The following is a 24,782-nucleotide window of genomic DNA, read 5'->3' as shown; positions in this document are numbered from 1 at the left end:
GGATGCACATCCGTCTCCGACACGGATGTGCAATGCTCTCGTCCGCACGCCGCTCGTGCTATAAAGGCGGTATGTATCGTGGCAAGTGCCCACCTAATTATCAAGCCCCATCCCACCGGCACTCACTTATCGCCCCTTCGTTCAAACACACCCTTTTTCAGGAACCGCCTCCTGCCGACACCTCACCTCGTGTTGCTAATCTGTTTGTTCGTGGCACCCTCGTGCCATCTGTTCCAAAGCCATATATAAACTTCTTCCGCGCGATCTCTTGCCCCTCAGAAGAACACACCTCGAGTCTGCGACTTGAATATATCGCCTGATACAGCAACTCGTCAAGATAAATCACATACACCACTCATTCCACTATCTTACCGCAATGGCTGCCGCGACTTTGACACTGTCCCTCACTCCCGTGTCCTCGTCTTCCGTACCCCCGATCCACCACTATCCATCGACACCCCTCGTCCAATTTCCCCCGCCGCTCCCCAGTCTGCGCCGTCCGCTCAGGGAGCGTTGCGGCTTCAACCTGAGGATCAAGACCACCTTCACTCAACCAGAGCACACCGCTCCGCGATCGCAGAAGGGCCACATTCAGCCGCATCGTAACAATCTTCCTCGCAGACGCAAGGGCGCCAAGCGTACCATCTTCCACGAGGAAGAGCATGTCGCAGAAGCTGCCGTCGTGGCCCCCACGAGGGAGCCGCCGAAAGTCGTCGACAGATGTGTGCAAGACATCATCCCCGGCCTATCCATCGCCTTCAATACGGGTTTGAGGAGCGATGCGACGCAGCTCCTCGCAGAGGGCTATACCCACGTCGTCGACGTCTGCTACCCCGCTGATGACGCCCACGAGTTCGTCGCGGGCTCGATCGAGCATGCGCTCGAGGGCCGACTGCAGAGGCTGTGTCTCACCCTTCCGTCGTCCGCACGCGTCGACGATATCTCCCAGCGAGCGGGTCTCGCGCTCACCGACCAGCAGCTGCGCGCCTCTAGAGACTTCCTGGGGCAGACGCTCCCCTATGCGTCCGCAAGCCAAACATCGGGCGGGGACGTGCGTATCCTCGTCGCCACCCCCAGCCTTCGGACCACGGATGCAATGTGCATCGCCGGCTGTTATCTAGCCTTTGTGTCGGGCAAGAGCGTTGAGACGGTTCTCCGCTACATCGATGAGGAGGAGAGTGTACTTAGTGTCTGGAAGGGCGAGGTGTCCGAGGACGAAGCTGAGAGGGCGGAGCGCATCGCTAGGCTATGGTCGTGGCTGTCGAGCGTTAGACGGTGAACACTTCGGCACGCCTGGAGCGTCCTGACCGTATCATACGGCACAGCTGTAGCATTCCAACGCAAATAATGTACTATTGTTATATATCATGAAGACAGTACTTTGCTATTCGATGACAAGAAGGGACCTGATGATACAGTGGAGGTATAAATGAGCACTATGGGTGAAGAGAAGGGAGTAATCAAGCAGGTCTGATGCGCTTCTGTGCTCGTGAGAAGATCTCCGCAGAGGTGAGTTGTCGGCCATAGCGAATGTATGCTAGTCGCAACTCCTGCAAAAGCGATTAAATATGCGCTGCCAGCCAGCGTAAAATAGTAACAAGGGGCTCACCTCGAAGCTGTGCTTCTGGTACGCCGGCATGCTAGAGATGCAGTCCAGGAAATCTGAGTTCTTTTCGCCATCTATTATGACAGCTGTGATATAAGATGTTGAGCGCGTTGCTGTTAAATGCGTGGCGAACTGTTACGCACCGGGTGATACTTTGTGTACGACGGGCACGGGCATGTACTTCTTATCGTCTGCATATGCCGAGCACCGCAATTCCTTGAGTCCGCCACAGATAGGGGCAACATTGACGAGTGGCGTCAGAATCGAGTACTGAATCGCATTATGACGACAGAGACTCACCTCGAAAGACCAATTGCAGAAATCGGGCTGGAAGACGATGGAATGAAACACGTTATGCTTGTCATACGGGTCAGCCGTCGGCCGGAAGACATGCGTTTCTGGGAATTCGGGTGGCACGACCGTCCGAGGCTTGAACAAAGGTGGCAGACCAAGCGTGGCGCGCTCAGCGTCGTCGGTTGGCACTTGAGGGCACGGTGCTGGGGGTTTCCCAGTCTTTTCGTATGCATGGATATAGTCTTCGACGCGGAGCTCCTAACGCTCGTAGGGTCCATTAGTTCAGACCAGGGAGACGACGACGCGGTACGCACTCACCTCGAAACTCTCCTCTTTCCCACCGCGCACAGATGCGACGTACATGTGGAGCTCCACGCGTTTGACGTGTACCATGGTGGCTCAGCACACCGGCCGTGAGCCACAGATTGAGATAGAAAAGAGTCAAGTTCTTAGCCGCTACTCTTGGCGCAGGCGCTCACTGAACGTCGAAATCGAGTGCTTGTCCACTTATGGCAGGTGTTGTATTGAGGTTGAAACATTCACGTGCAACGCACTGGCAGCGGCTGGCACGTCCAACAATTGCCAATAATAGGTGGTGGTTGCTCCACGAAACACCAGGCAATTGAATTGTCCTACATAGACCACTTGTCTATCTAACCCTCTCTGCCATTGTGGGTGGAAACAGATAACAATTCGGCGAGAATCCCATATCATGGAGACACAACGAACGAGCTCTGTACAACCAAGTCCACATATCACATACAGGACGCTCGGGCCACCTCTTGTCGACCAGTGTGTGCTCTAAGGCCATGCCAGAGACAGCATGAACCTCATGTCAGCTACCTCCTGCTCCTCCTCGACAATACTTTCTTTCTTCTCCTTCATCTCTCTGGTATCAGCGGGCATTGCACCTACCGTTCTTGTGATGAGTTCCGCATTCTCCGCCATTGCTTCCACTAGCTCCACAGCCTTCCCCTCCGTGAAGCAGTAAAATATGTCCACATTGTCCGTAGCTTGCAGACTGGCCTTCTTCCGCAGCCTTTGGATCCTGTTGATGAGCTCCCTAACAAGCCATTCTCCCGTCAGTTCAGGATGGACTTGGATGTCAAGTCTGACTACGACATCATTGTCGGTATGAGTGTCATATTGCTGCTCCGAGGTAGGAGGTAATTTGATATAGCGTTGGACCACCAGATCGCCAGCGATGAGCTGAATTCCATCTACCGTAATTTGCCCTGCCTTGAGATAGACTTTGATCTCGTCGCTCGAGACATCAGGCAAAGCCTTCTTCACCCGCCCAAGGTCTTTTCTCAGCTTCCTTCCCAGAACGCTCCAGTCCGCGACAGCTCGGTAGCGCACGCCTGAAACGGTCTCATCGGATGTGAAGATAACGTTGCGGACATTAAGTTCAGACTGAATGTAGCGCTGCAGAGAGCGCACATCACTAAGGTAGCGCATGTCCGCATGAAAGACCAGCAGCTCTTTGAGCGGCGTCTGTAGAGGGGATCGGTGAACTGTCCAGTCAGGTTCAGCACGGGACTGACCTTCAGTGATAGACCATGCCGTTCTCTGATGTTGCGAGTCAACTCGATGACTGCTTGCATCCTACGCACTCGCTGCTCGATCTCGGAGTCGAAGTACTCTTGCTTGACTTCAGGAAAGCTGAGGAAGTGAATCGATCGTTGATCGCCTGCAGCGGGATCCTCCGGGATGAACGATCGCAACGACTGATACATGTGTTCAGTCAAGAAGGGTGTGTAGGACGACTGAAGGCCGCGATTCGCCAGTATTTTGTCAGTATGATCGAAGCTGATTTAATGAGACAATGCGCACCATTGTTTTGCAAAGGGTGAGGAGAGTCTCGAACAGGGTGTTCAGGGCAGCCATCGTGTCCTGTTTTCCGTCTTCTCCCTTCAGCCGTTTGCGATTGAGACGAATATACCAATTGGTGAGATCATCTATCAACTCAAGGAGACTAGGAATGATGGTATATAACCTATACGCTGCCATCTCTTCACGGACAAGGTAAATTAGAGACTGACAGCGAGCCAAAATCCACCTGTCCATGACATTGCCAGAGACTGGCGCGTGCGGGTCGTATCTGAAATCTATTCCACTAGTCTTCTTCAATAACGCTACTTGTCCTAGGAAGAAACGGAAGGAGTTTAACCAAGGTAGAAGAACGCGGGACACTACTTCGCGGACCCCATCCTCTCGGAAGCGGAGGTTGTCGCCGCGTACAACGGGAGAGTTCACGAGGAACATCCTGTGACAAGTGCAACCGTATAAGTGCAAGCCATTTAGAAGCTTCAGGGAGGTATTGGCACTGGCTTATACCTTGTAGCGTCAGCGCCATATTTATCGAACATGAGGTTAGGATCCGGATAATTCCTTGCACTCTTGCTCATCTTCTTGCCGTTCCTGCACAACCATCAGGTCATGTAAAGGAGAGTGTACAGCGACTGGCGACTCACTCTGCGAGAACGAGGCCAGTAACTATCAAATTCTTCCAGGGCGCCCGACCAAACAGGTGAGTAGACAGTACGAGCAAGGTGTAAAACCATCCTCGGGTTTGGTCAATGCCCTCAGAGACAAAATCGCCAGGGAAAGTCTTTTCAAATAACTCCTTGTTCTCGAAGGGATAATGAACCTGAGCATACGGCATACTGCGGGACAAAAGGCATAAACGATGAGACCTTGCCGGTCCGACGTGCCCAGACCTACCTTCCAGACTCGAACCAGCAATCGAAAACCTCTTCAATACGTCTCAGAGTGCCCTTGCCTTTCTGCGAAGGAATTGTGATGTGGTCGATTTTGTCTCGGTGAAGGTCATTGATATTTCTGGTCCCGGAAAGTCGTTCCAACGCTTCAATAGAACCAACGCAAACAATCTAGATGTGATCGCCTCCTCAGGACACTGATCGATCTCCCAAATGCATGACGAACCTCCTCCATGTCATCACTCGCCCACAGCGGGATGGGCGTGCCCCAATAGCGATTCCTCGATACGTTCCAGTCCCTAGCGTTGGCGAGCCAGTTTCCAAACCTGCCCTCTCCGATCGCTTGTGGCACCCTGCAAAGATGGCAGTATTACTCTGGATAGCACTAAGAGGTAACCTGCATAATACGAACCATCTTGTCTCTCGATTGTTCGCTACCAAATGATCGATAATAGGCTGGACGCGAACGAACCATGCAGGCACAGTCCGGTAGATTAGTGGGGTACCCGACCTTTATTGGAACGTTGATCAAATAGATAAAATGAGCAGAAATACCCTAATGCACCTCCAACAGAATGGATATCGGTGTTGAATGGTCGACTGTACTATCAGCCGGCCCTTCGCCCTGACAATTTTCTGGATTTCTTTGTCTGCATCCTAAAAATAAAGAATATATTCTTACGAGCGTTGAGGTCGACCGCGCCACATACCTTAACATAGCGTCCCTCTAGGTCCGGTATTTCTTTGGTGAATTTGCCAGATTCATCAATGGGGCAGGGTGGCATTTCATCCTGCTGAACAATCCCATTGGCTATAGCAACTCGGAGGTCTTCTGCTCCAAAACCGGGCGCTTGATGAACGATACCCGTACCGTCAACATCTGTCACGTAGGGGTCTACGACGACTCTGAACGCCCTATCTTGGAACTGAAAATATTAGACACGGGATGGAAGGAAAAAAGAGATATATGCATCAGGTTACCTTGTCAGTGAAATATTCAAATAATGGGACATATCTCCAACCGTACATGTCTGACCCTCGGTACTGGCCGACCCTCTTATACTTGGCTTTCTTGAGGTCCTTGTACAGTGCTCTGAGCAAACCTTCATGCAGGATGAAATATATGTCACGCTCCTGATCGTGGATCTTCACATAAGTAAATTCAGGGTTCACGCAGAGGGCCAAATTTGATGGTAAGGTGTACGGCGTAGTAGTCCAGGCCAACAACGAGGTACCAGGATCATTCACCAGGGGAAAAGCAACCGTAACTGTACACCATTGTTTAAGGCATGACAATGACTGCAATATGCGGAAGAATGTGGACTGACTAGCGGGATCGCTGACCACTTGATAATTCTGCTCCGCTTCGAAATGGGACAACGGTGTGGTGCAACCCGTAGAATAAGGCATCACTCTCATTCCACGATAAACCATATTCTTCTCGAAGAGCTGGCTAAAGGCCCACCAGACAGACTCCATGAACGATGGATTCAGCGTCTTGTAGTCATTATCGAAGTCAATCCAGCGTCCCATGCGCTCGACCGTGCGTCGCCACTCAGACGAATACCGCATGACAATACTTCGACACTCGGCGTTGTACTTGTCGATACCCATAGCCAATACGTCCTGTTTGCCCGTGATGCCCAACTTTTTGTCGATCTCATGCTCGACCGGAAGACCGTGTGTATCCCAGCCAAAGCGTCGTGATACATGAAATCCGTTTGCATGAGCGTGTCTGGTAACGATATCCTGAGGGTCATAAGCACTCATGTGATGATAGATCCACGTCGTACTCTTTGATTCAGATACGTACTTTAATCGTCCCCGCGAGCAAGTGTCCATAGTGGGGCAGGCCAGTAGCAAACGGCGGACCGTCGTAGAAAGAATATTCAGGCCTACCTTCAGACAGCTTCAAGCTTGTCTTGAAGGCATCGATAGCCTTCCAATAGGCGATTACCTTCTCCTCTTCCTTCGGAAAATCGAAAGGAGCTGCAGCTGGAGAAAAGATAAGTCACTGTGTGAAGATGTAGCAATTGTTCGCAACTTACTGTCATGCAGAGCGAAAGACATAGCAAGGTCTGAATGTGACTGTCTGTTTGATACTCTCTGAAGTCGAGAGAATATTTAATCGATGACTGGATCAGGGCGGCTACGAGTCATAGCGAGTCACCAGAAAAAACCTCCCATACTCACATGTGTACTAATTTCTACTCTACGCAACTCCATCTATTCACCGTAGCTATGAAACATGATAATTAGTCAAAGTTCAATCCATTGCGTCCTACGAGAGAATACTCAATCGCACATCTTGGAGTGTAAATAATCGAGGAGACTCACAAACTTGGTGTCTGTACGACAGTCACAGTCACTCACTGGAGTGACCCTTACTAAGAAGTGGGTCCACAACAACGAGGGTCTTGTGTCCAGACTGCGGTCCACGTAACGGGGAGCCACCACCAGCTGAGTGATAATGATATTGCTACAGTATTAGTACGATTACGATCCACAATATAAATGATGTCCCAAGGATACAGCAACACAATCAACATAATTTACATCCGCACAACAATAATCAGGAAGGACGCCGGCGACCCGCTCACGCACTCGCCATGACCACAGGCGGCAAGGACTCCGAAGGCTTCGACTTCTTCTTGCTCGTAGAAGCCGAGCTCTTCGTCTTCTTCGGCGAGTCGGCGGCCGAGACTCTGGGAGCGAGAGATTCGGAAAGGTCCGCCTCTGAGGCTTGGTTCGTCGGTGCCCCAGATGCCTTCCCCTTGGGCTTCTTCTTTGACGCGCCGGAGGGGGCCGCCTTGAGAATCTGACCTAGAGGTCCTACCTTCGCGTGTGACGGAGTGGGGGCGTCGTCAGGAAGAACAAGCATAGCTGAGGGGAGGACAGTCGGGGCGGGAACAAGTGGCTGACTAGGTAGAGCTGACTGAGATGGGGCGATAGCCGTAGATAGAGAAGAGAAACGCTGCTGATAGTACGGCTTGAGAAGTCCAATCTGGTGATCAATCATCTGAGAGTTGAAAGGTACAAATGGTGGTGGTGGTGGGAAAGGTGGTGGAGGCTCTGAAGGCTTGGCGCTGTTGGCGACATCATTAGCGTTGGAGGAGCAGTTATGGAAGACTAGAACATACGCAGAAGGTCCCTCTTTGTTCCCTTGGTTGCCCTTGCCTTTGAGCAACCTCTTCGGGATCGTAAGACTTGACAAACCGAACTCGGCAGCGATACCTAACTCGCGGAGACCAAGGAAGTCTTCGCCGAACGAATCTGCGAAATTGCCCCTACAAAAGAACATCAGCATCAACAGTTCATCCGGAAGGCATAAATGAATACATACATGACAAACTCTCCCTCTTCCGCTTCATCCTCCGCATTGTGGAACAACGCATCATCGTCCCAAGCCTCCTCTGTGGTCTGCAGAAGGAAGGATCAGCAAGATGAACGAAGCCTCGGGGACGATGACATACAGCTTCTCGATAGGCATTGCCAAGCTTCTTCTCCAACTCGGCCAATCTGCCCCCGTACCGAATGATATCATCGTTAATATACCGTTCAAGTTCGTTGATTCTAGTTGTCCCGCTCTCAAATAAGGTATGCAAAATAATTTCCTACGGGTAATTCTGAAAAGAGGTGACCAAATCAAGGACATGTCACATACCTCCGAAGTCATCTTGTCTGCATACTTATCGCATAGAAAATGAATGGTCCGTCCAACGTTCAAGAGATATTCCGATGTAACGCTCGCCAAAACGTCTAAGGCTGCTTTAGACGTCCCTGAAGACAATGACATATGAGTCACATTGTCATTCAGCTGGGAACATGATGATACCTTGGAAGCCGGCATGTTCGAGAACCTTGCTCCCCATCCAATGCAAACAATCGTCCGCATTTTCCTCGCCAATGTCGATGCCAGAACCCATTGGCCTCCAGGGCCGTTCATCTACAACATCCTCGACGTCCTCCACCGCAAGATCAGGCGGAACTGCTAGGGAATTTCCCTCTTCGGTGGACTGCTTTAGAGCAGAGAACTTGGCATGAGTTGTCCGCACCCGCTTCAACGTTCGAATATTGTTGTTCATGTGGAACAAGAGGCTGCTTTGAGCTAGCTCGTCCTTCTTCCTCTTTTTCTTCCGACGAGTAGCTTCTCGAGGTTGGTCAGTTATAGGCTTGAGCGGTGAAGGACTGGGTATCGGTTCTGACGATGCGTGCGCGAGAGTGGGGAGACCATTTCCCAGCAGTTCGTCGGACTGCATGGCGTCCCACCACAATTCGACCACCTCCTTCTCGACCGGAGTATGCGTCCGGGCGCGTTTCCGAGGACGGTTGTCAACATAGCCGTTCCTACACAATGCACGCCACGTCAGTGATTACAGACATCTTTGAGTCGCCATGACGCACAACTTCCGCTTCGTTCCTACTTCCCCTTCAATGGTCTTTAACGAAACTTCCGGATATTTGCATCCACTAGATTCGCCTTCATCATCAGACAGTAATGCGTACTCGCCCAACCGTGTGGCCAGGTCAGCCGTCGAATATTCGACACCGTTGGGTATAGCTGGCTTCCCAGCTTCCTGAGTAAAATCCCCATCCAGACTCAAGAACGTTGCCATTCCAGCAGGCGTGCGAACGATGGCAGGAGAATCTTGGAAGGGCAAGTCTCGGCGGGCTTTTCTACTCGTGACGACGACGGACGGCTGCTTTACCGGACTAGGGGACTTCATCAATGCGGGAGTATATGGGGGACCATGGCCGTTGACAGTCACACCATTCAACAGCGGGGTAACACAGCGAATGGAGATATCAGCGGGGATGACAGGATCGGCGCGTTCCTTCCAATCAGTGATGTTCTTCAGGAGCTTCTCAGCTTTGACCTTGAGGCGCCTGGCGCACATGCGCAACGGATGGTTCTGCAGTACCCGTGAATAACATGATAACGGTCATACCAGGGTTTCTCACTTCGGTGGCGTTGTAGGTGAAACAATTGGACCATATCAGGTCTAAGTCATCCTTGAACTCTCTCTTGGATTTATATTGCTTCTGCTTGACCTTCCTGAGCATAGTCTGCAAGTCCATGGGATTCGCGATAACTGAGTTTCCATCAGTATCGGGCGAATATGCGCAGTGCGCAGCGTGCCCACATACCATCGTAATAATCTGGCACATCTGTCTTGGACACCGGTTTGAGGAAGGCCTCCGCGTCATGGTTGTCCTGCACGTGCGACGTGAGTAGGCGTGAGGCCAAAACGCGACGCGAACGTACCGGTGTTATCGTGCGGAGGTCGAGGAGTAGACCTTCCAGGGAATCATAGAACGCATCTCCAAGCTTGGCCACATCGCTGCTTTGTCGCTGCGACAAGTTTGTTATGTGCAAGTCATGGCATAGTAGGTGGATACTCACGCGGCTTTCCTTTACGGCGCTTAAGAGTAACTTGAGATCGGTCTCGGGTAGAGAGGACTTGAGCTGGCTTGCGGTTAATGTCCTGAGGAGATTCTGCATGACGGTTGCGGTTCAAGCGTCGACATTAGATGGATGGACGGAGAGAGACTCTGCGCGGGCTGCACTCACATTCATCCTCACTCCATCCGGAAGTGGCACGCGGTGGCGGTAGTGAAACAAAGCGGGACTACAAGCTCCGCCAGCTCCGTCTAGAATAGAGCGCCACACGCCGAAGGACCACAATTCCCTCCATGGTCTGTTCTTGCTCCGAAATCCTACCGACTTCACCAACTCTTGCTCACTTGCCATAGATACTCTGCACGATGTGCCGCGCTGCTACAGTCCTTCAGGAATCCTCGATATTCGACCGGTCGGCGAAGAAATCTGGGTTGCGGCGTTGTGCCACAGTCGCTGACATAAGACGCGTCGCGGCATAGTCAGCCAGACTGAGCGACTGGGGTTGTTTCCTTCGTCCTCCACCCTCCGTCGCCGTCTTCTGGGCTTTTTGTCTGCTACTACCACATTGATGCTAGGTTTCGACTGATTTCTGCTCATATTTTGCTGTGTTATCAAAACCTCATCCAATTCATCTATCCAACAGTCGACACAATTAACAAACCTCGCGCCGTGACCATGTCTGGCCTCAAGAATTCGCCCTTTGGCAAGCGTCTTCGCGCTTCACATCAAGATCAAGACGAGGATGGTCCCCGAAGAAACCGTCCACGCGTAGCCCCGTTATTCGGTGTCGCATCCGCGTCGACGCCCTCCCTGGACTCGCGACCAACAACGAGCGAAAGTGGCGGTCCCGAGTCGCCAGCAGAACAGCGAGGTCCCCGAGATTATGGAGACCGGTTCGTACCTACAAGAGATACAGGCGACATGCGCACATCCTACCATCTTATGGACGAGAGCGCTCCATCCACGCCGTCTAAAAACAAGATCATCCCTACCGAATCAGACGCTCTGAAAGAACAGGCCAATGCTATCTTCACCTCTATCCTCCACACAGAAGTCACACCACCGTCCCCTCGCAGAGCCGTCTCACCCACCCGCTCGGGCTCGGCTGTAGCCCCGCCATCGACGCCGACACGACGTCGACTTTTCGCATACAACTCTCCATCCAGATCCAATCCAGCTACACCCACGCGGCGTCTCGACACACCGACAGACGAAGCATACTCAATGAGTCCAGTGCGTGCGGAGAGCAGACAGCTACTGGAGAGTCCTCGGCGGCAGCTCCGTAGTGTCTGCAAGACCCCATACCGGGTGCTGGATGCTCCAGAGTTGGCCGATGACTTCTACCTGAACTTGGTGGATTGGTCAAGTACGAACGTTTTGGGTGTTGGATTGGGCTCGTGCGTTTATTTGTGGACGGCGCACAATGCGGCTGTTTCGAAACTGTGTGACATCAGTAACGAGAACGATACAATCAGCTCTGTATCATGGGTACAGAAGGTGACCTTTATTCTTTCCCCTCACCTTTGGAGACTGAAAACTTATGCCTTAGGGCTCCATGCTTGCCGTTGGCACACTTTCTGGGCGACTGCGTATATACGATGCAAGCACGCTTCAACTACAACGGACGTATCAGCAGGCGCATACGCAGCGGATTGGCGCCCTTTCGTGGAATTCGCATGTGCTCAGCTCAGGCTCCAGGGATCGTCAAGTACACCACCGGGATGTACGAGAGCAAACCTCACGGCCATTCAAGCGGTGTCAAGGGCACCGGCAGGAAGTATGTGGCTTACGATGGAGTTCGGATAGTGGACCACAGGCTGCCACGCTTGCCAGCGGGGGCAACGATAACAAGGTCTGCATATGGGATCTACGTGGGTCTAAGAGACCGGGATTGGCAGCTGCTGGCAGGAGTAGCACTGCAAGCGCACAAGCAAGCAGCAGTGCAGGAGAGGATTCAGGGGAGGTGCCGTTGTGGAAGTTCCATGAGCACACAGCGGCGGTGAAGGCCCTTGCATGGGATCCGCATGTGTCGGGCATTCTGGCAACGGGAGGAGGAACAGCGGACAAGCATATCCGTTTTTGGAATGTATTCAACGGGAGTATGTTGAATGAGCTAGATACTGGCAGTCAGGTGTGTCTTCATACTAAGTGACAGGTCCCCACAATCGACTCACGGTATGTATGCAGGTGTGTAACCTCACATGGTCCTTGACGTCTCATGAGCTTGTGTCAACACACGGGTTCTCGTCGACTACTGCCCAAAACCAGATCTGCATATGGAAATATCCCTCATTGGACATGGTTGCATCATTGACAGGCCACACGCATCGAGTGCTCTATCTCGCTATGAGCCCGGACGGCGAGACGATCGTCACTGGCGCTGGCGACGAGACACTCCGGTTCTGGAATGCGTTCCCGAAGAAGGATAACCATGAAGCAAAGCGGGAGAGTCGACTCGACTATGGACGACTGATTCGATGATAATTGCTACTGTTATCTTTATTTGTTGCATATCTTCTGCTCTCCGAGCTCCAGCACCTCTCTTCCCACCTGCACGTCGTCTCTCTCCACTGCATTCAAGTTGACACCGTTCTCGCACCACCCATTCCGTACAAGATGCCACGCTCACACCCTACACATGCTCCTGGAACATGTTCACCCGTGTTCATGTTCGTCCGCTACCATCTACTAGTCATCGACATTCGCAGCATCGTCCCTACGCACAAATGCACCACGATCTCCACGTCTTCCACCCTCGCTGCCCACCAAAACGGGTAGCGTACGCTTATTGCTATGTAATGTACCCGGATTGTTTTTTCCCTCACTTCGCCTTGTCGCTGTGTCACAATGTGCGTTCGGACGTGTTGCTTCGTCAATTGTTGTTTCACTCCCTTTCGGTTTTTTGTGGGAGTCACATAGCTCATGATCTCTATTAGGGTTCGCGTTTTATGTACACTTCGAGTTCCAAAGTCTTGGTCTCGAGCTCTTAGACATATATGTGATGCTCTGACGTTTGGTGTGTCTCCTTATCAGTGGTGGTCCTCGAAAAGGCAGCGCTCAACCAGCTGCAAGGGGGGCTCGTGAATTCCACCGCACACGTAGTACTGACTAGTACTAACGCTCAGGCGGACCTATGCAGAGCGGTCCACGCAGTCTTTTGTACCCATCTATGATGGACGATATCGATCCTAGGAGCCGGCGCTCCGCAATGCAGTGTCCCAATGTTGTTCCAGCCGGAAACTGCCCTCACACTGTGGCCTCATCGATATCTACGAGGTTCGTAGTGACGTTGAAGTGGAACCATGCTCGAGCCTTCACGCGAATTTTGGACCAGGAGATGTACTGGGTACAGAATGTTGTAGCTAATTCCGCGTGACAGACTGTTTGGTTTCGAATGCAGCGTGTAAGACATATTAATCTCTGCGCTACTGTAGCAGCTTGACCACAGGTGGATGTCAGGTGCATACACAGTTGTGCCAACGTTGCTCATTCGCGTACTGAGATCCACAGAATTATCAACCGACGAATTACCCTTCCAGATGACCTTGTAGGCTCCTACATAGCTGAGTCTGTCTCGATGCCCTATTGACAGTGGTGTCATGACACGGTGCCTCACTAAACACAGGGATGACGAAATTAGTCCGAGCTTCTACTGGAACCCGCGAGTCTCTTCGTGAAGCTGTCACGATGACTTGGGACCATGGGTTCGCTCATTAAAGGCCCGATGACTACTCCTTCGACTGTCTGGCAATCGTTACGCCACGGTCTACCCCACTGTGCGTGACAGCCGAGCCTATCAAGCTGCCATCTTCTATTCACACGGGCATTAATAACGTAGGTTCCAACTATTGGTTCGCCTATGCGCGTACTCACGAGAAGTCTTCCGGCACAGAGCCCCCAGCCATGGATCAGATTCCAGCAGTACTTCTATCTCGACGTTGTCATGAGACACCTTGGCATTATATTGCCGGTATGACTGCCACCTAGCATAAAAGTGTGGCTTCTCGTACCTTAGGAGGGTCATTCACTTCGACCGTCCAACCATGGGGTATCTTTCCAGTATCGTCTTGTTGGGAGCAGTTGCTCTCTTGTATCGTCTGTACCGCATCTACACTCGTGTGTCCATCGCAGATATTCCGGGGCCAGAGTCGCAGTCATTCCTGCTAGGTGAGTCGTGAACACACCGGCTTGTGGGTCATCCCAACGTTAAATTCACTATTTCGCAGGCAATTTCCCTGAACTATTTCAGACGCAAGCAGGGGCCATAGACTTCGACTGGCAGAGCCGGTTCGGAGGCATCGCCCGCATCAAGGCACCTCTAGGAGTAAGTTTCGTATTGGTATCGCCGTGCTGAAGCTATTTTGATTCCAGCTCATGCACAATTCACAGGAGGACTACCTGTGGATATCAGACCCTAAAGCTCTGCAATACATCTATCACACGTCAGGTTACAACTTTCCGAAGCAGCCTGAACGTCGAACTCTGTCATACCTCACATCCGACCACGGTTTGACTTGGGCTGACGGTAAGATAGTAATAGCATCCTTCATTGGCCGCTACTCTTATTGATTTCAATTACGATTTATAGGCGAAAGGCATCGGCGTCAGCGGAAGGTGATGCTCCCTGCATTCGGTACGCCTGAGTCCAAGGCCCTTTTGCCAATCTTCAGCCACTATGCCGAGCAAGTGCGTGAAGAACTACTTTAGTGATTTACAAACGCTCTAACGCATTGTAATAGATATCCTTGAAGTGGAAGGACCTTCTGCTGAGTCTGCCTGAGCAGGCCTGTACACTCAATGTGTCTGCCCAAATCACTCCCGCCACTCTCGATTCCATTGGCGAAGGTTAGTATGTCGTCGATCTCTGTTCCTATCTGTTTGAAGCATTGTGCGTTCAGCCGCGTTCGACTACAAATTTGGACTCCTGAATGACGGCAATAATGAGCTGGGGCTGGCATACAAGAATCTGGCGTAAGTTCTGCTTCGAAAAGCTGTTGTGGAAGGCGCCTCAAAAGGAGTAACAGCGCAACTATATTCTCGTCCCCTACGAAGGCGCACCTTTTTCTTTCTAACCTCGGGCACTACATTCCGATGCCTGTACAGGAAGCCATATACAACTACCTTCCAGGGCGGGGGCTTGACAAGGCGCGGCACAACCGAGCGATTGCCCATAAAGTTGCGAACGAGTTGCTAGAGATGAAAACAGAAGCTCTCAACTTAGGTAAAGGAAGCCGGGACGTAATGAGTATCCTAGGTACGTCTGTCGTTGGATGGCTCTGGATGAACGTGTCTGAAGTTCCTACCGTGCAGTCAAGGCAAATGCATCGGAGAACGAGAAGGCAAGGCTCGATCACGAAGAGATGGTTTCGCAGATGAGGTATATCAGCTTGTGTGCTCTTTCGCGCGTTAGTTAACAGAGGGGATCATAGGACGATCATGCTAGCTGGCCAAGAAACTACCTCAAACACTTTGTCTTTCGCGTTCCTCGAGCTCGCGAGACACCCTGACATGCAAACGCGTCTCCGCGAAGAAATCAGAGCAAAGGAGCGCGTAGTACACGAGCGTGGAGACAGCGACTTCACCGTACCAGACATGGAAGCGATGCCGTACCTGCAAGCTGTGTGTTGCGAGAAGTACTGCGTTTCCATCCTGTGGTTCCTCACAATTATAGGCAATCGGCGAAGGACGATGTCATTCCTTTGTCCAAACCGATCACGACGTTGTCTGGAAAGGTGATAGACAAGGTGCCTATCCCGAAAGGGATGAGAGTCGTCTTGTCCATAGCGGCTTACAATCGGTGAGTGTTGGTGCGTCTCATCATGATAATTGACGGCATAAACCTTGTAAAGCGACACCGATGTATGGGGCAAAGACGCACATGTTTTCAATCCCGAGCGATGGTTAGAAGTTTATGGCAAACGCGGCCCATCTGTCGGCGTGGTTAGCAACATGTGCGTATTTCATAAAACTGTGGTGGCAAATATGCTGATGTGTTGCGAACAGTCTAACATTTGGTGGCGGCATCCGAGGTTGCATTGGATGGCGATTCGCGTGAGTCGAATACCATATTCTTGGTGATTGATCGAGATTCAACCGCGACACAGGCTGTACGAATTGCAAGCATTCCTGATTGAGCTCATATCAAACTTTGAGTTTGCACTCACGGATGATATCAAGCGCCTCCGGAGGGAGAATTCTTTACTAATGGTTCCTACCTTGGAGGGAGAGGTTGAGAAGGGTGTGCAAATGCCGTTGAGAGTGTCGTTGGCTGCTCGAGATTAGAATAGCTGTTTATTTGCGGTACATGTATGATTTTCTTTATGCTCCGTTGACCCAGTTATTTAAATCCTGTGAGAGTTTGGAACCACGATATATCTGCTTGTCTACTCGGTGAAAATGGCGGCAAAAATGTGATCCATGGTTGATGATGATGATGATGAATTCAGCACTTATAGACGCGGTGTTCTCCGGTCGATACATGGGTGTCTACTGTATGACTAGGAGAACGTCCAGGTGGGGTCGAGGTATGGCGTGTGTATCTCGAGAGGGAAATAGTACATAAAAGTAACGTGTAGATTGTGTCGCGTGGGGTGTGAGGTGTTCCTCGGTGTTGTGATCCATGGTTGCAGACACGGAGAAGAGCACAACAGCGACGTGGTGAGGCTTCTACTGCACATGTAGGTGGCTGGAGCCTGAGACTAACAAGGGCCCCGAACGGTTCACGGAAAGCGCGGAGGTAAATCTGCAGATTAGATATTGACGTGACGAGATTCGGTTGATCTGATCTACCGTTTTGGCAATCGGCCAATCGCGTTTTCAGGCTGTACTTAAGTAGCCGTTCCCGCACTTCCACGCTCCCCTCCCTCGTAGCGTCTCCCTGGAGCTCTTGGGTCCAGCGCTGCGCAGATTCCCTTTATTTCAGAATAGGGCTACAGCCTCGTATTGTTTAACCATGAGTTTCTGGACAGAGACATCTGACGGTGCCATTGACAAGCAATATTGTGAGCCTTGCTTCACGTCTCTTATGACACTGAGTGACTAAAGTCTTTTCCAGGTGTTCTCTCAGTAATCGTGCAGCTTTTCAGTGGCTTGTGCACGTCAGTTTTTCTCCACGCCACGTCTGCCTCGAATGGAACTAACCACTCCGTTATAGTTGGGATCTCATACAATGTTTACCCTTTGACATTTCCTTCTGGCGAGGGAAGCGTGTGCATGCCCGTCATATCTTCTTTGTCTACGCTGGCTGTCGGTACATCTCGTTTGTGTCGGTGGTGTGCAAGGTCGCCTACGTTTGTGCACTGAAGTTTCATAACTACGAGGTAGCTTCTTCCGTCTCTGCCTACGATATACAGTTCATCATTTTCTTTGTATCAGGCTCTCCTTTATATATGCCAGGTGTGTTCCTTCACCTAAATCTGTGTATGATCAGCTAGACTTCGAACCCTTGCCCAAAAGATTACCTACTGCATTTCTCTGGCATTTGCATACCAAATATTTGCAATTCGCATGTATGTAAAAATCTGCGACCCAACTCTCGTCGCCACATTCACTCGTAATTACCTTGATGATTCAGCATTTCTCTGAGCAAGTGCAACGTAGTAACGTACTGTGTGACTGCCCTTCAGATAGGACTATGCATATGCATGATAATTGGTATGGAGTACACTTTCTCTTTGCAGCGGTCGCATGGGTCTAACATCCTGGTCTTCCAGGTATATCGCAGGTCGGACGAAGATGGCATTCAGACGTATTTCGACATTTCTACTGGGTTTACCGTACGTATGCTGTCCCGCATGCCGTCCCTCACCTTCGCAATCTTCTTGACCTCGTGATTCGCTATCAGTTGCCTTTGTATCGGCAATCTTCCTCGGCCTGGCGATCTGCTTCTTGCTTCGCGCTCATCGCCGTCACGCGTATCCATCCGAGTGGCAGGACTCTCGCAGCAACACAAATCTGAGGAGAGATTGGTCAGCTCTGTTCGATCAGCTTATCAGGGAGGCAGCCTTCGATTTTGTTCTCGTGTGTATGATTCGGACGGTTGCTACGGTTTGTCCGCCATGCTCACTTGATGTCTGTGAGCCAACTGAAGCATCTCTCGCCTTAGGTATTTCATCTCATTGCACTTGACCCGAGTGCGAATCTTAGACGGGTGCGCTTGTCTGGACATATGGATAATCTAATGACTTATTCTTGTTGACATGTTAGACAATTGACTACGCCGCATGTGAGTGATATGCACTTATGCGTCTGATGATACACCAACGGACATATTCCCTATGTAGTCATTGCAACGTTCGTGCTTATACTCTTCACCTTGATTTCGTGCTCATATCCGGTCTGTTTGTCCAGGATCATGTGCGCTTGCCATACATTCAAGACGCTTTCCCGCCAAGGTGATGTCCACTCGTCTTGTTTGTTTTATCTTTTGAATACGTGGGTGTTCCAGCTTCGTCACCTGCAACCGTTTAATCATCGTAAAGTTCAGTTTGCAAGCGAGACGCGAGAAGCCGAGCCCCGCGACTCCGCCCGAAAGCGCAACCAGATCCCACAGCGTCATATTATCACCTGGTCCGTCCGCCGTCGGCGACAAGCTGAACGGCGAGATGGAGCTTGATGTCTTCCTCGAGTGAGTACTCCGGCGTTTCGACCGTACCATCTCATAGTTGTACCGCAGCCACGCCGCGCTCCCGCTCAAGTCGCCGCGGCTCCCTGCGCCCTGCGCGCCCTCGTGCTCTGCTGCTGCGCTGCCGCCTCGTGCTGTAGTCGTATAGCACGACCCCTTCTCCTCTCGCACGGGTCCACGGCGTCTCAGCCGAGCCCGTGCCTAGGCCGACAGTCATCCATCGCAGCTCCGAGTCTCGCATCATGCATCGCGAGTACACCCCTGCGGGTGGGTCGCCCGCCCGCTCGTATACCACCCCCGTATCTCACAGTCGCTGCTAGTGCGAACCTTCTTCGGCGTCCTTTTACCAGCACGCCGAACTTTGCAAGGAGCGCACTAGAAGGGCTCGTCGTGATGCGGTGGTAATGTGTACCTACATGTACTTTGTAGCTATAGCGTCGTTTTGCATGTTTTCGGACGGATGAAATACATATAATTGTTGGTCATTACAGGACATCGCACGGAATGGTGGTGGTACAAGACAATTTGGATCCTCCAGTACAGCAAAGTCCATCGTGAAACACAGATAGCATAAATAGAAATTCAGATCGGAAATAGCGACGGCACACATGAAAGCAAAGTTAAGAAACGAAGGAAGCCTTCTAACAAATAATGCACTGCGCATCTGGCTTGCCCAGCCGCGCCTCGAGTCTGGCCTGTAGGGATTCGTCGCTGCCAATGTACGAGCTGCCACTGACGACAAAAGAACAGAATTAGTGACATAGTGATATGCAACAACACTGACGGAGGATCGAAAATCAGGGAGAATAACACTTACTCGTATTGGAGGCTGTTCGCCATGAGGCTCTCCCCAAGAGATGCCACAATCATGTCATTAGGATAGTTCGGCCCTGCTGGGGCCAACTGTGAGGAGCCTGACTTTAATCGCAGTGAAATTGTGGGTTTGGAGTTCGCTCTCGCCTCGCCTCCCTTCGATGGCGAGAAGGGACGCACAACATCCACCAAGGACTGTGAAGTGGAGGCTGATTCAGGTGAAGTCGAGGGCGCCTCCTCGATTATGAGACGAGAGTCAATCCACGTGGGGGGACTGTGTTCTACGAGAGCTAATGTGACGGCCCATGTACCTGGCCTCTCGCGTCTGTGACTCAGACGTTTGTCGCCGTCAGTCACAATGAGGAATTTCAATGACCACATCCTGCCTGCCGCAGTCTTCAGCAAATGAAGATGAAACCGAGCACGCGAATAACACGCACCTCTAGCTATGAACTCTAACTTCACTTGTTTGGACACTCTCATCCGCTTCTGAAACAGCATGACGCGGAACCGTACAATGAATGCACCCTCGTCTCCAGGGACGTTTTCGACCGCAATCTCGTCTCGAGGAGTGGAGCTACCTAACAAGATCTCGTCTTTGCCATTCAGTGGAGAGAAGACTGGCATCTGCCTCAGCCATTGAAACAGCGGTTGGTTGGAATTCTGCAGGCACGCGAGGCGGATCTCCGAGATGGTGGCCTCAGTCAAAGGCGCAGCGAGATCGAGAAGGGTTGAGATAAGGTCACGCTCGTGGGGGCTGGGAGGCTGTAATGGGTGCTTTATGACTGCCCAATATATGGTACTGCGGCCCTCGAGAGAGGGCTCTTGGAGTATGGAAGGTAGCGAGAGGTTATGCGTACGACATGCTTCGGCGCAGCTGTCGATAATGAGGACAGACGCCGTCGTCTCGGGCTGTTTGACAATCTCCCGCAAAAGACCTGTAACAGACTCCTTAACTTCTTTCGCTGTGCGAGAACTGGACCCGAATGTACGGGCGAACCAGGTGGAAGAACGGGCCCCTGGTTTCTTGCTCTGCAACGACGATAGAGTGGAGGAAAGAGTAGGCGATATTGGAGTCGAGGGAGAGGGAGATGATGGAGTGGAGACGGGCGAAGTGCGTGGAGTCGAAGCAAAGGTCCGCAGGATTCGACCGAAAGGACGTGCGGTGGGTGGACCGGCCTTTGTCTCCTGCAGATGAGCATATGCCTCTGAGGTCGCTGCTGCCCACTGGTCGAAGTCCCCATCCTCGTACGCCGGCGGTGCCTCTGCGGCCAGCTCAGCCTCGCCGATGTAAGGGAGGGGATCCTTTATTACGATCATCCTGAGCTGAGGGCAATGAAGGGTCGATAATGGAATGCGGTGGGCGTAGGAGCCGAGGTGACTTGTATACTCTGTCGGTCCCGCGGACGAGCTTCAATCACCATCACCGCAGCGCCTGTCCACTGCGCTTGACCGTTTCTCTGCTCTACAGTCCACACCTGTGACCGACCAGTGCGATGGCTGTGTTGCCGCATTGCAGCATTCGACGCCGTCTAGATACGGCTTTCCGAGTCCTCATCATCGAGGGCCGATAGGCCATTTGTCGGACATGACAACGTGAGCGACTGCAAAAATCGTTCCGTGTTCCGCACATATCTCAGCCGTCCATATTTATGTCCAGACAGCATGTTTACAAGTATCCTTCACTGCGATCCGCCATACCGCCATGGCCTATCGAATTTTGGTCGGGTCATACACCAACGATATCTACACCTTGAATTTCGAACCTGATACTCCGTCTCTCACACTCACCTCGTCGGTGGACGCCGGGTATCATCCGTCCTGGCTCACCTTCAACCCAATAGATACATCTATCGTGTATGCGGGTCTTGAACAACAAGATGGGAAAGTCGTCTCGGTAGAACTTGACAAGGAGGGCCGAGGGACGTTACTCGGAGAAGCTCCCAGCGGTGGAGTTGATCCTTGCTCCCTGCTCGCTGTTAGAAATCAGCTTCTCGTCGGAAATGTACGCATACAATTCACATTAGATGCAGAATATATGGTGACATTCATGTCCGATTTTTAAGTACACATCCGGCACATTTGCTACCGTCCCTCTGTCGGCAGAGCCGCCTTATCTGCAGGGATCGCAGATATCGGTCCTGTCCTTCCATGGAACAGGCCCCAACAAGGAGCGCCAAGAATGTTCACATATCCACCAGGTTGTCCTACACCCCAAGCGCGAGGAACTCCTGGTTCCTGACCTGGGCGCCGACGTTGTCCACAGATTTGCGAGAAGCTCCAAGGGCACTTGGGAGCCTGTTGGAGCAGTCCACTACAAGGCAGGTGGCGGTCCGAGGCATGTCGCCGTTTATAGTGAGCAATTTATCGTCATCTGGTCTGCCTTTACTTCTCGTTGACCGTTCCGTCAGACGATGTACTATATACCGTATTAGAGTTGACGAACGAAGTCACTGCCCACCGATTTCCCCAGCTTCCAGCGGACCCTATCCTCATTGCGACCCTTCCGACCATGCGCAATCCACCGCCGACCACTGTCTTAAACATGCTTGCCGCAGAGATCCTGCTCCCGACACCAAACGCGACGTTCCCTACACCCTACCTGTACGTTTCCAATAGAAACGACCCGTCTCCGGAGGGCGACTCTATCTCCGTTTACTCCGTCGCGGATCGGGAGAAGCTCGAGCTGGTTACGGAGGTCAGATCAGGTCTGAAGCACCTACGCGGAATGGTCTTTGGCGGTCCCTACGACAAGTTTCTTGTCGCTGGCGGTGTGCACGGTGGAGGTGTGAAGGTTTTTGAGCGCGTTGATGGAGGAAAGGGTCTGAAGGTAATCGCTTCCATTTTCCTGGAGGCACCTACTGGTTTCTTGTGGGCGTGAGGGGCTATAAGGACAAAGTGGTGATACTGTACTGACACCGTTGTAGAACTCTCATGGATTGTATGCTGTAGCTCGGTGTAGCTCTTGTCAAGTAACTGTACAACAAGGTGTACTTTACGGTCTTTGAACGATTGATTCTTCTCGGACTCTGTTGCAGTTAACGTCGCTGTTACCAGGCCTGTGCGCTGCTAGTGGTGGGGTCATCATGCTCATGATCGCGATCACCTGCATTGAATATGACCGTCCGAATCGCCGACGCCCTTGCACACAGGCCCGTCGAGCGTCACGAGTGCTCAAGTCATGTCGAGACGGCGGATACTTCTCTCCTCGACGGGTAGCAATATTGCGACGGGGACTCGAAGGTACGAATCCTCCTTCCCCATGGTCAGTGCGAGACGTACTAAACACCACACCTTGACCACGTCATTTCGCTGATGTCGGGGCGTCCAGACCATGACCTTCTGTCGTTGTTTGTTAACTCGGCGGATTGCAGGCATCCAAAGGTCGACTTTGCGTTCCGACTATTTTGCATGTCAATGTTTCACAAAGCGTCGGTGAGTGATAACCTTCCCACCCTCCCCACCTGGGAATGCACACGCTGAATTCTACATGATGACTTGCATTATAACACCAGATCATCTACCGGGGCGCCCATTACTCCGCAGGGCCTCCCACTGTCAGGGATCCGCGTCCTTGAACTCGGACAACTGATCGCAGGGCCATTCTGCGGACAGCTATTGGGGTGAGGCGATCAACATCATGCTGCTGCACAGTAGAGCTGAGTATGAATGGTGGAACCTTCAGTCACTTCGGTGCCGAAGTCATCAAAGTTGAACCGCCGCACGTCGGGGATCCCCTCCGTGTGTGGAGAGAACTTGACGTCGACGGCGTGAGTCCGTGGTGGCGCAGCATCGGGCGCAACAAGAAGAGCGTGACAATCGACTTGCGCAAGGAAGAAGGCAGAGAGTGAGGACTTTCTCGCATCTAGCTATTCCTAAGGTAGTAATCCTACGACTGCATCCTTACCAGGCTCGTCAAAAGGCTCGCCATCAAGAGCGATGTCGTAGTGGAGAACTTTAAACCTGGGAGTAAGTCCCGGTCTTCTCCTGCACGAGCATATGCAGTACTAGATATCCTGATTGCCCCTCCCTCAGCTCTGGAGAAGTGGAGCCTTGGTCCTGCCGACTTGCATCCACACAACCCGTCTCTCATCTTCACTCGTGTCAGTGGATACGGGCAAACTGGTCCTTGGTCGTCCCGCCCAGGATATGCGTCGGTGTGCGAAGCAGAATCTGGGTTCCGGTACATCAATGGAATGCCCGATCCCCAGACAGGCGCACTATCGGGACCTCCTGTACGACCAAATATCAGCCTGGGTGACTCGGTCGCTGGGCTGCATGCAGCGTTCGGTACGGTGAGTGGAACAAGAAATGCAAGTGGGATGAGAACTCTAAGACGTCCTTGTTGGTTGCGTAGGTTTTGGCACTCTTGTCGAGACGGGCAAAGCTTGACAAGGGTGAACCTGGAGGGCAAACGGTAGATGTCAGCATATTTGAGAGGTACAACTACCTAACTGGATGTTGCCCTGCCGTATACTGACTTTAAAGGACAGTATGATCAACATGATGGAGGGAATCATACCCGAATATGACCGCAAAGGCAAGGTAACCGAGCTCTATTACATTGTTACCCCGTAGATTTGCATTGACCGCTCATTTCAAGATACGTGGTCCATCAGGCTCCTCCGTGACCGGCATCGTGCCCACCGGTGCATACCCTTGCAAGCAATCGCTGATCTCACCGGAGGTTCCCTCCTACGTGGTCATCGGCGCCAATGCAGACACGATGTACAGCCGTTTGATGACCGTCATCGATCGTCTCGACTTGACCGGCCCCGAGTTCGCGCACAACCACCATCGGGTAGCCCGCCAGGCGGAAATAGAAGAGGCCATCAGTGCTTGGACACGATCACGCACCGCTGAAGAGGTCGAGGAGGCACTACACGCTGTCGGTGTACCTGCGGGACGCGTTCTGAGCGTGAAGGAAATTGTGGAGAGTCCGCACACGAAGGCTAGAGGTGTGGTGGAAGATGTTTGGGTGGGCGATCAGGAGAGCGGGTGGAATGTGAAGGTTCCAAAGGTTGCCCCAATTTTGGAGGGCTGCCAGCCGAAGACGCGCTGGGCTGGTCCCCACTTGGGTCAGCACAATCGGGAGGTGTTCTTACAAGAATTGGGGTTAGAGGAATATGAGCTGGCGCGATTGCAAGCAGAAGGTATTGTTGGAAAGTAGCTCCTGGATCTCGCACCTCTTCTCGTTCTCATGGCAGGAGGCTGCTGAAGCTGTGATGAATAGCTACAAATGTCTTCGGAGCTATGCATCATGCTGTACAGGACGATATCGAAACGACGTACTGATAATACACATCTGAGCATAGACAGGTAATA

The 24,782-nt window shown here is 51.9% G+C and overlaps 10 protein-coding genes across 10 annotated transcripts; 5 read left to right on the top strand and 5 right to left on the bottom strand.

The window, feature by feature from the left end:
* Window positions 1-376: 376 nt before the first annotated feature.
* SCP_0305460 (predicted protein) lies at window positions 377-1,279 on the top strand (the record flags this gene model as incomplete). The annotated part of the gene is made up of 1 exon (XM_027755938.1): window positions 377-1,279. The coding sequence occupies one exon, from the start codon at window positions 377-379 to the stop codon at window positions 1,277-1,279; it is 903 nt and encodes a 300-aa protein (XP_027611739.1).
* Window positions 1,280-1,460: 181 nt separating this feature from the next.
* Window positions 1,461-2,293, bottom strand: SCP_0305450 (hypothetical protein; the record flags this gene model as incomplete). Its single annotated transcript, XM_027755937.1, has 5 exons — window positions 1,461-1,550; window positions 1,610-1,692; window positions 1,750-1,822; window positions 1,907-2,158; window positions 2,219-2,293. The coding sequence occupies 5 exons, from the start codon at window positions 2,291-2,293 to the stop codon at window positions 1,461-1,463; spliced, it is 573 nt and encodes a 190-aa protein (XP_027611738.1).
* Window positions 2,294-2,701: 408 nt separating this feature from the next.
* SCP_0305440 (Isoleucine--tRNA ligase, cytoplasmic) lies at window positions 2,702-4,565 on the bottom strand (the record flags this gene model as incomplete). The annotated part of the gene is made up of 5 exons (XM_027755936.1): window positions 2,702-3,394; window positions 3,445-3,627; window positions 3,734-4,166; window positions 4,238-4,321; window positions 4,375-4,565. The coding sequence occupies 5 exons, from the start codon at window positions 4,563-4,565 to the stop codon at window positions 2,702-2,704; spliced, it is 1,584 nt and encodes a 527-aa protein (XP_027611737.1).
* A 1,027-nt stretch (window positions 4,566-5,592) lies between these two features.
* SCP_0305430 (hypothetical protein) lies at window positions 5,593-6,690 on the bottom strand (the record flags this gene model as incomplete). Its single annotated transcript, XM_027755935.1, has 4 exons — window positions 5,593-5,888; window positions 5,949-6,369; window positions 6,434-6,615; window positions 6,669-6,690. 4 exons carry the CDS (start codon window positions 6,688-6,690, stop codon window positions 5,593-5,595), a joined length of 921 nt encoding a protein of 306 aa, XP_027611736.1.
* Window positions 6,691-7,216: 526 nt separating this feature from the next.
* Window positions 7,217-10,372, bottom strand: SCP_0305420 (predicted protein; the record flags this gene model as incomplete). Its single annotated transcript, XM_027755934.1, has 12 exons — window positions 7,217-7,706; window positions 7,761-7,907; window positions 7,964-8,040; window positions 8,094-8,234; window positions 8,285-8,400; window positions 8,456-8,967; window positions 9,025-9,533; window positions 9,583-9,713; window positions 9,769-9,835; window positions 9,887-9,973; window positions 10,025-10,117; window positions 10,193-10,372. The coding sequence occupies 12 exons, from the start codon at window positions 10,370-10,372 to the stop codon at window positions 7,217-7,219; spliced, it is 2,550 nt and encodes an 849-aa protein (XP_027611735.1).
* Window positions 10,373-10,696: 324 nt separating this feature from the next.
* Window positions 10,697-11,827, top strand: SCP_0305410 (WD40 repeat-like protein; the record flags this gene model as incomplete). Its single annotated transcript, XM_027755933.1, has 1 exon — window positions 10,697-11,827. The coding sequence occupies one exon, from the start codon at window positions 10,697-10,699 to the stop codon at window positions 11,825-11,827; it is 1,131 nt and encodes a 376-aa protein (XP_027611734.1).
* A 492-nt stretch (window positions 11,828-12,319) lies between these two features.
* SCP_0305400 (hypothetical protein) lies at window positions 12,320-12,502 on the top strand (the record flags this gene model as incomplete). Its single annotated transcript, XM_027755932.1, has 1 exon — window positions 12,320-12,502. The coding sequence occupies one exon, from the start codon at window positions 12,320-12,322 to the stop codon at window positions 12,500-12,502; it is 183 nt and encodes a 60-aa protein (XP_027611733.1).
* Window positions 12,503-14,064: 1,562 nt separating this feature from the next.
* SCP_0305390 (predicted protein) lies at window positions 14,065-18,792 on the top strand (the record flags this gene model as incomplete). The annotated part of the gene is made up of 25 exons (XM_027755931.1): window positions 14,065-14,188; window positions 14,248-14,345; window positions 14,393-14,546; window positions 14,610-14,707; window positions 14,761-14,866; window positions 14,920-14,992; window positions 15,046-15,275; window positions 15,332-15,398; window positions 15,451-15,627; window positions 15,693-15,818; window positions 15,871-15,972; window positions 16,025-16,072; window positions 16,126-16,259; window positions 16,990-17,022; window positions 17,076-17,118; window positions 17,175-17,340; window positions 17,396-17,416; window positions 17,734-17,800; window positions 17,865-18,067; window positions 18,126-18,170; window positions 18,227-18,245; window positions 18,304-18,313; window positions 18,371-18,454; window positions 18,507-18,647; window positions 18,696-18,792. 25 exons carry the CDS (start codon window positions 14,065-14,067, stop codon window positions 18,790-18,792), a joined length of 2,466 nt encoding a protein of 821 aa, XP_027611732.1.
* A 493-nt stretch (window positions 18,793-19,285) lies between these two features.
* Window positions 19,286-20,777, bottom strand: SCP_0305380 (hypothetical protein; the record flags this gene model as incomplete). Its single annotated transcript, XM_027755930.1, has 3 exons — window positions 19,286-19,376; window positions 19,462-19,843; window positions 19,898-20,777. The coding sequence occupies 3 exons, from the start codon at window positions 20,775-20,777 to the stop codon at window positions 19,286-19,288; spliced, it is 1,353 nt and encodes a 450-aa protein (XP_027611731.1).
* Window positions 20,778-21,162: 385 nt separating this feature from the next.
* On the top strand, window positions 21,163-24,627 carry SCP_0305370 (hypothetical protein; the record flags this gene model as incomplete). The annotated part of the gene is made up of 10 exons (XM_027755929.1): window positions 21,163-21,462; window positions 21,524-21,812; window positions 21,869-22,334; window positions 22,973-23,080; window positions 23,143-23,304; window positions 23,368-23,426; window positions 23,493-23,752; window positions 23,815-23,897; window positions 23,951-24,002; window positions 24,061-24,627. The coding sequence occupies 10 exons, from the start codon at window positions 21,163-21,165 to the stop codon at window positions 24,625-24,627; spliced, it is 2,346 nt and encodes a 781-aa protein (XP_027611730.1).
* Window positions 24,628-24,782: the final 155 nt, after the last annotated feature.

Source organism: Sparassis crispa (assembly GCF_003851025.1).
Source record: "Sparassis crispa DNA, contig_000002F, whole genome shotgun sequence".
Classification (NCBI taxonomy): Eukaryota; Fungi; Basidiomycota; class Agaricomycetes; order Polyporales; family Sparassidaceae; genus Sparassis; species Sparassis crispa.
This window is presented reverse-complemented; position numbering and strand designations above follow the sequence as displayed.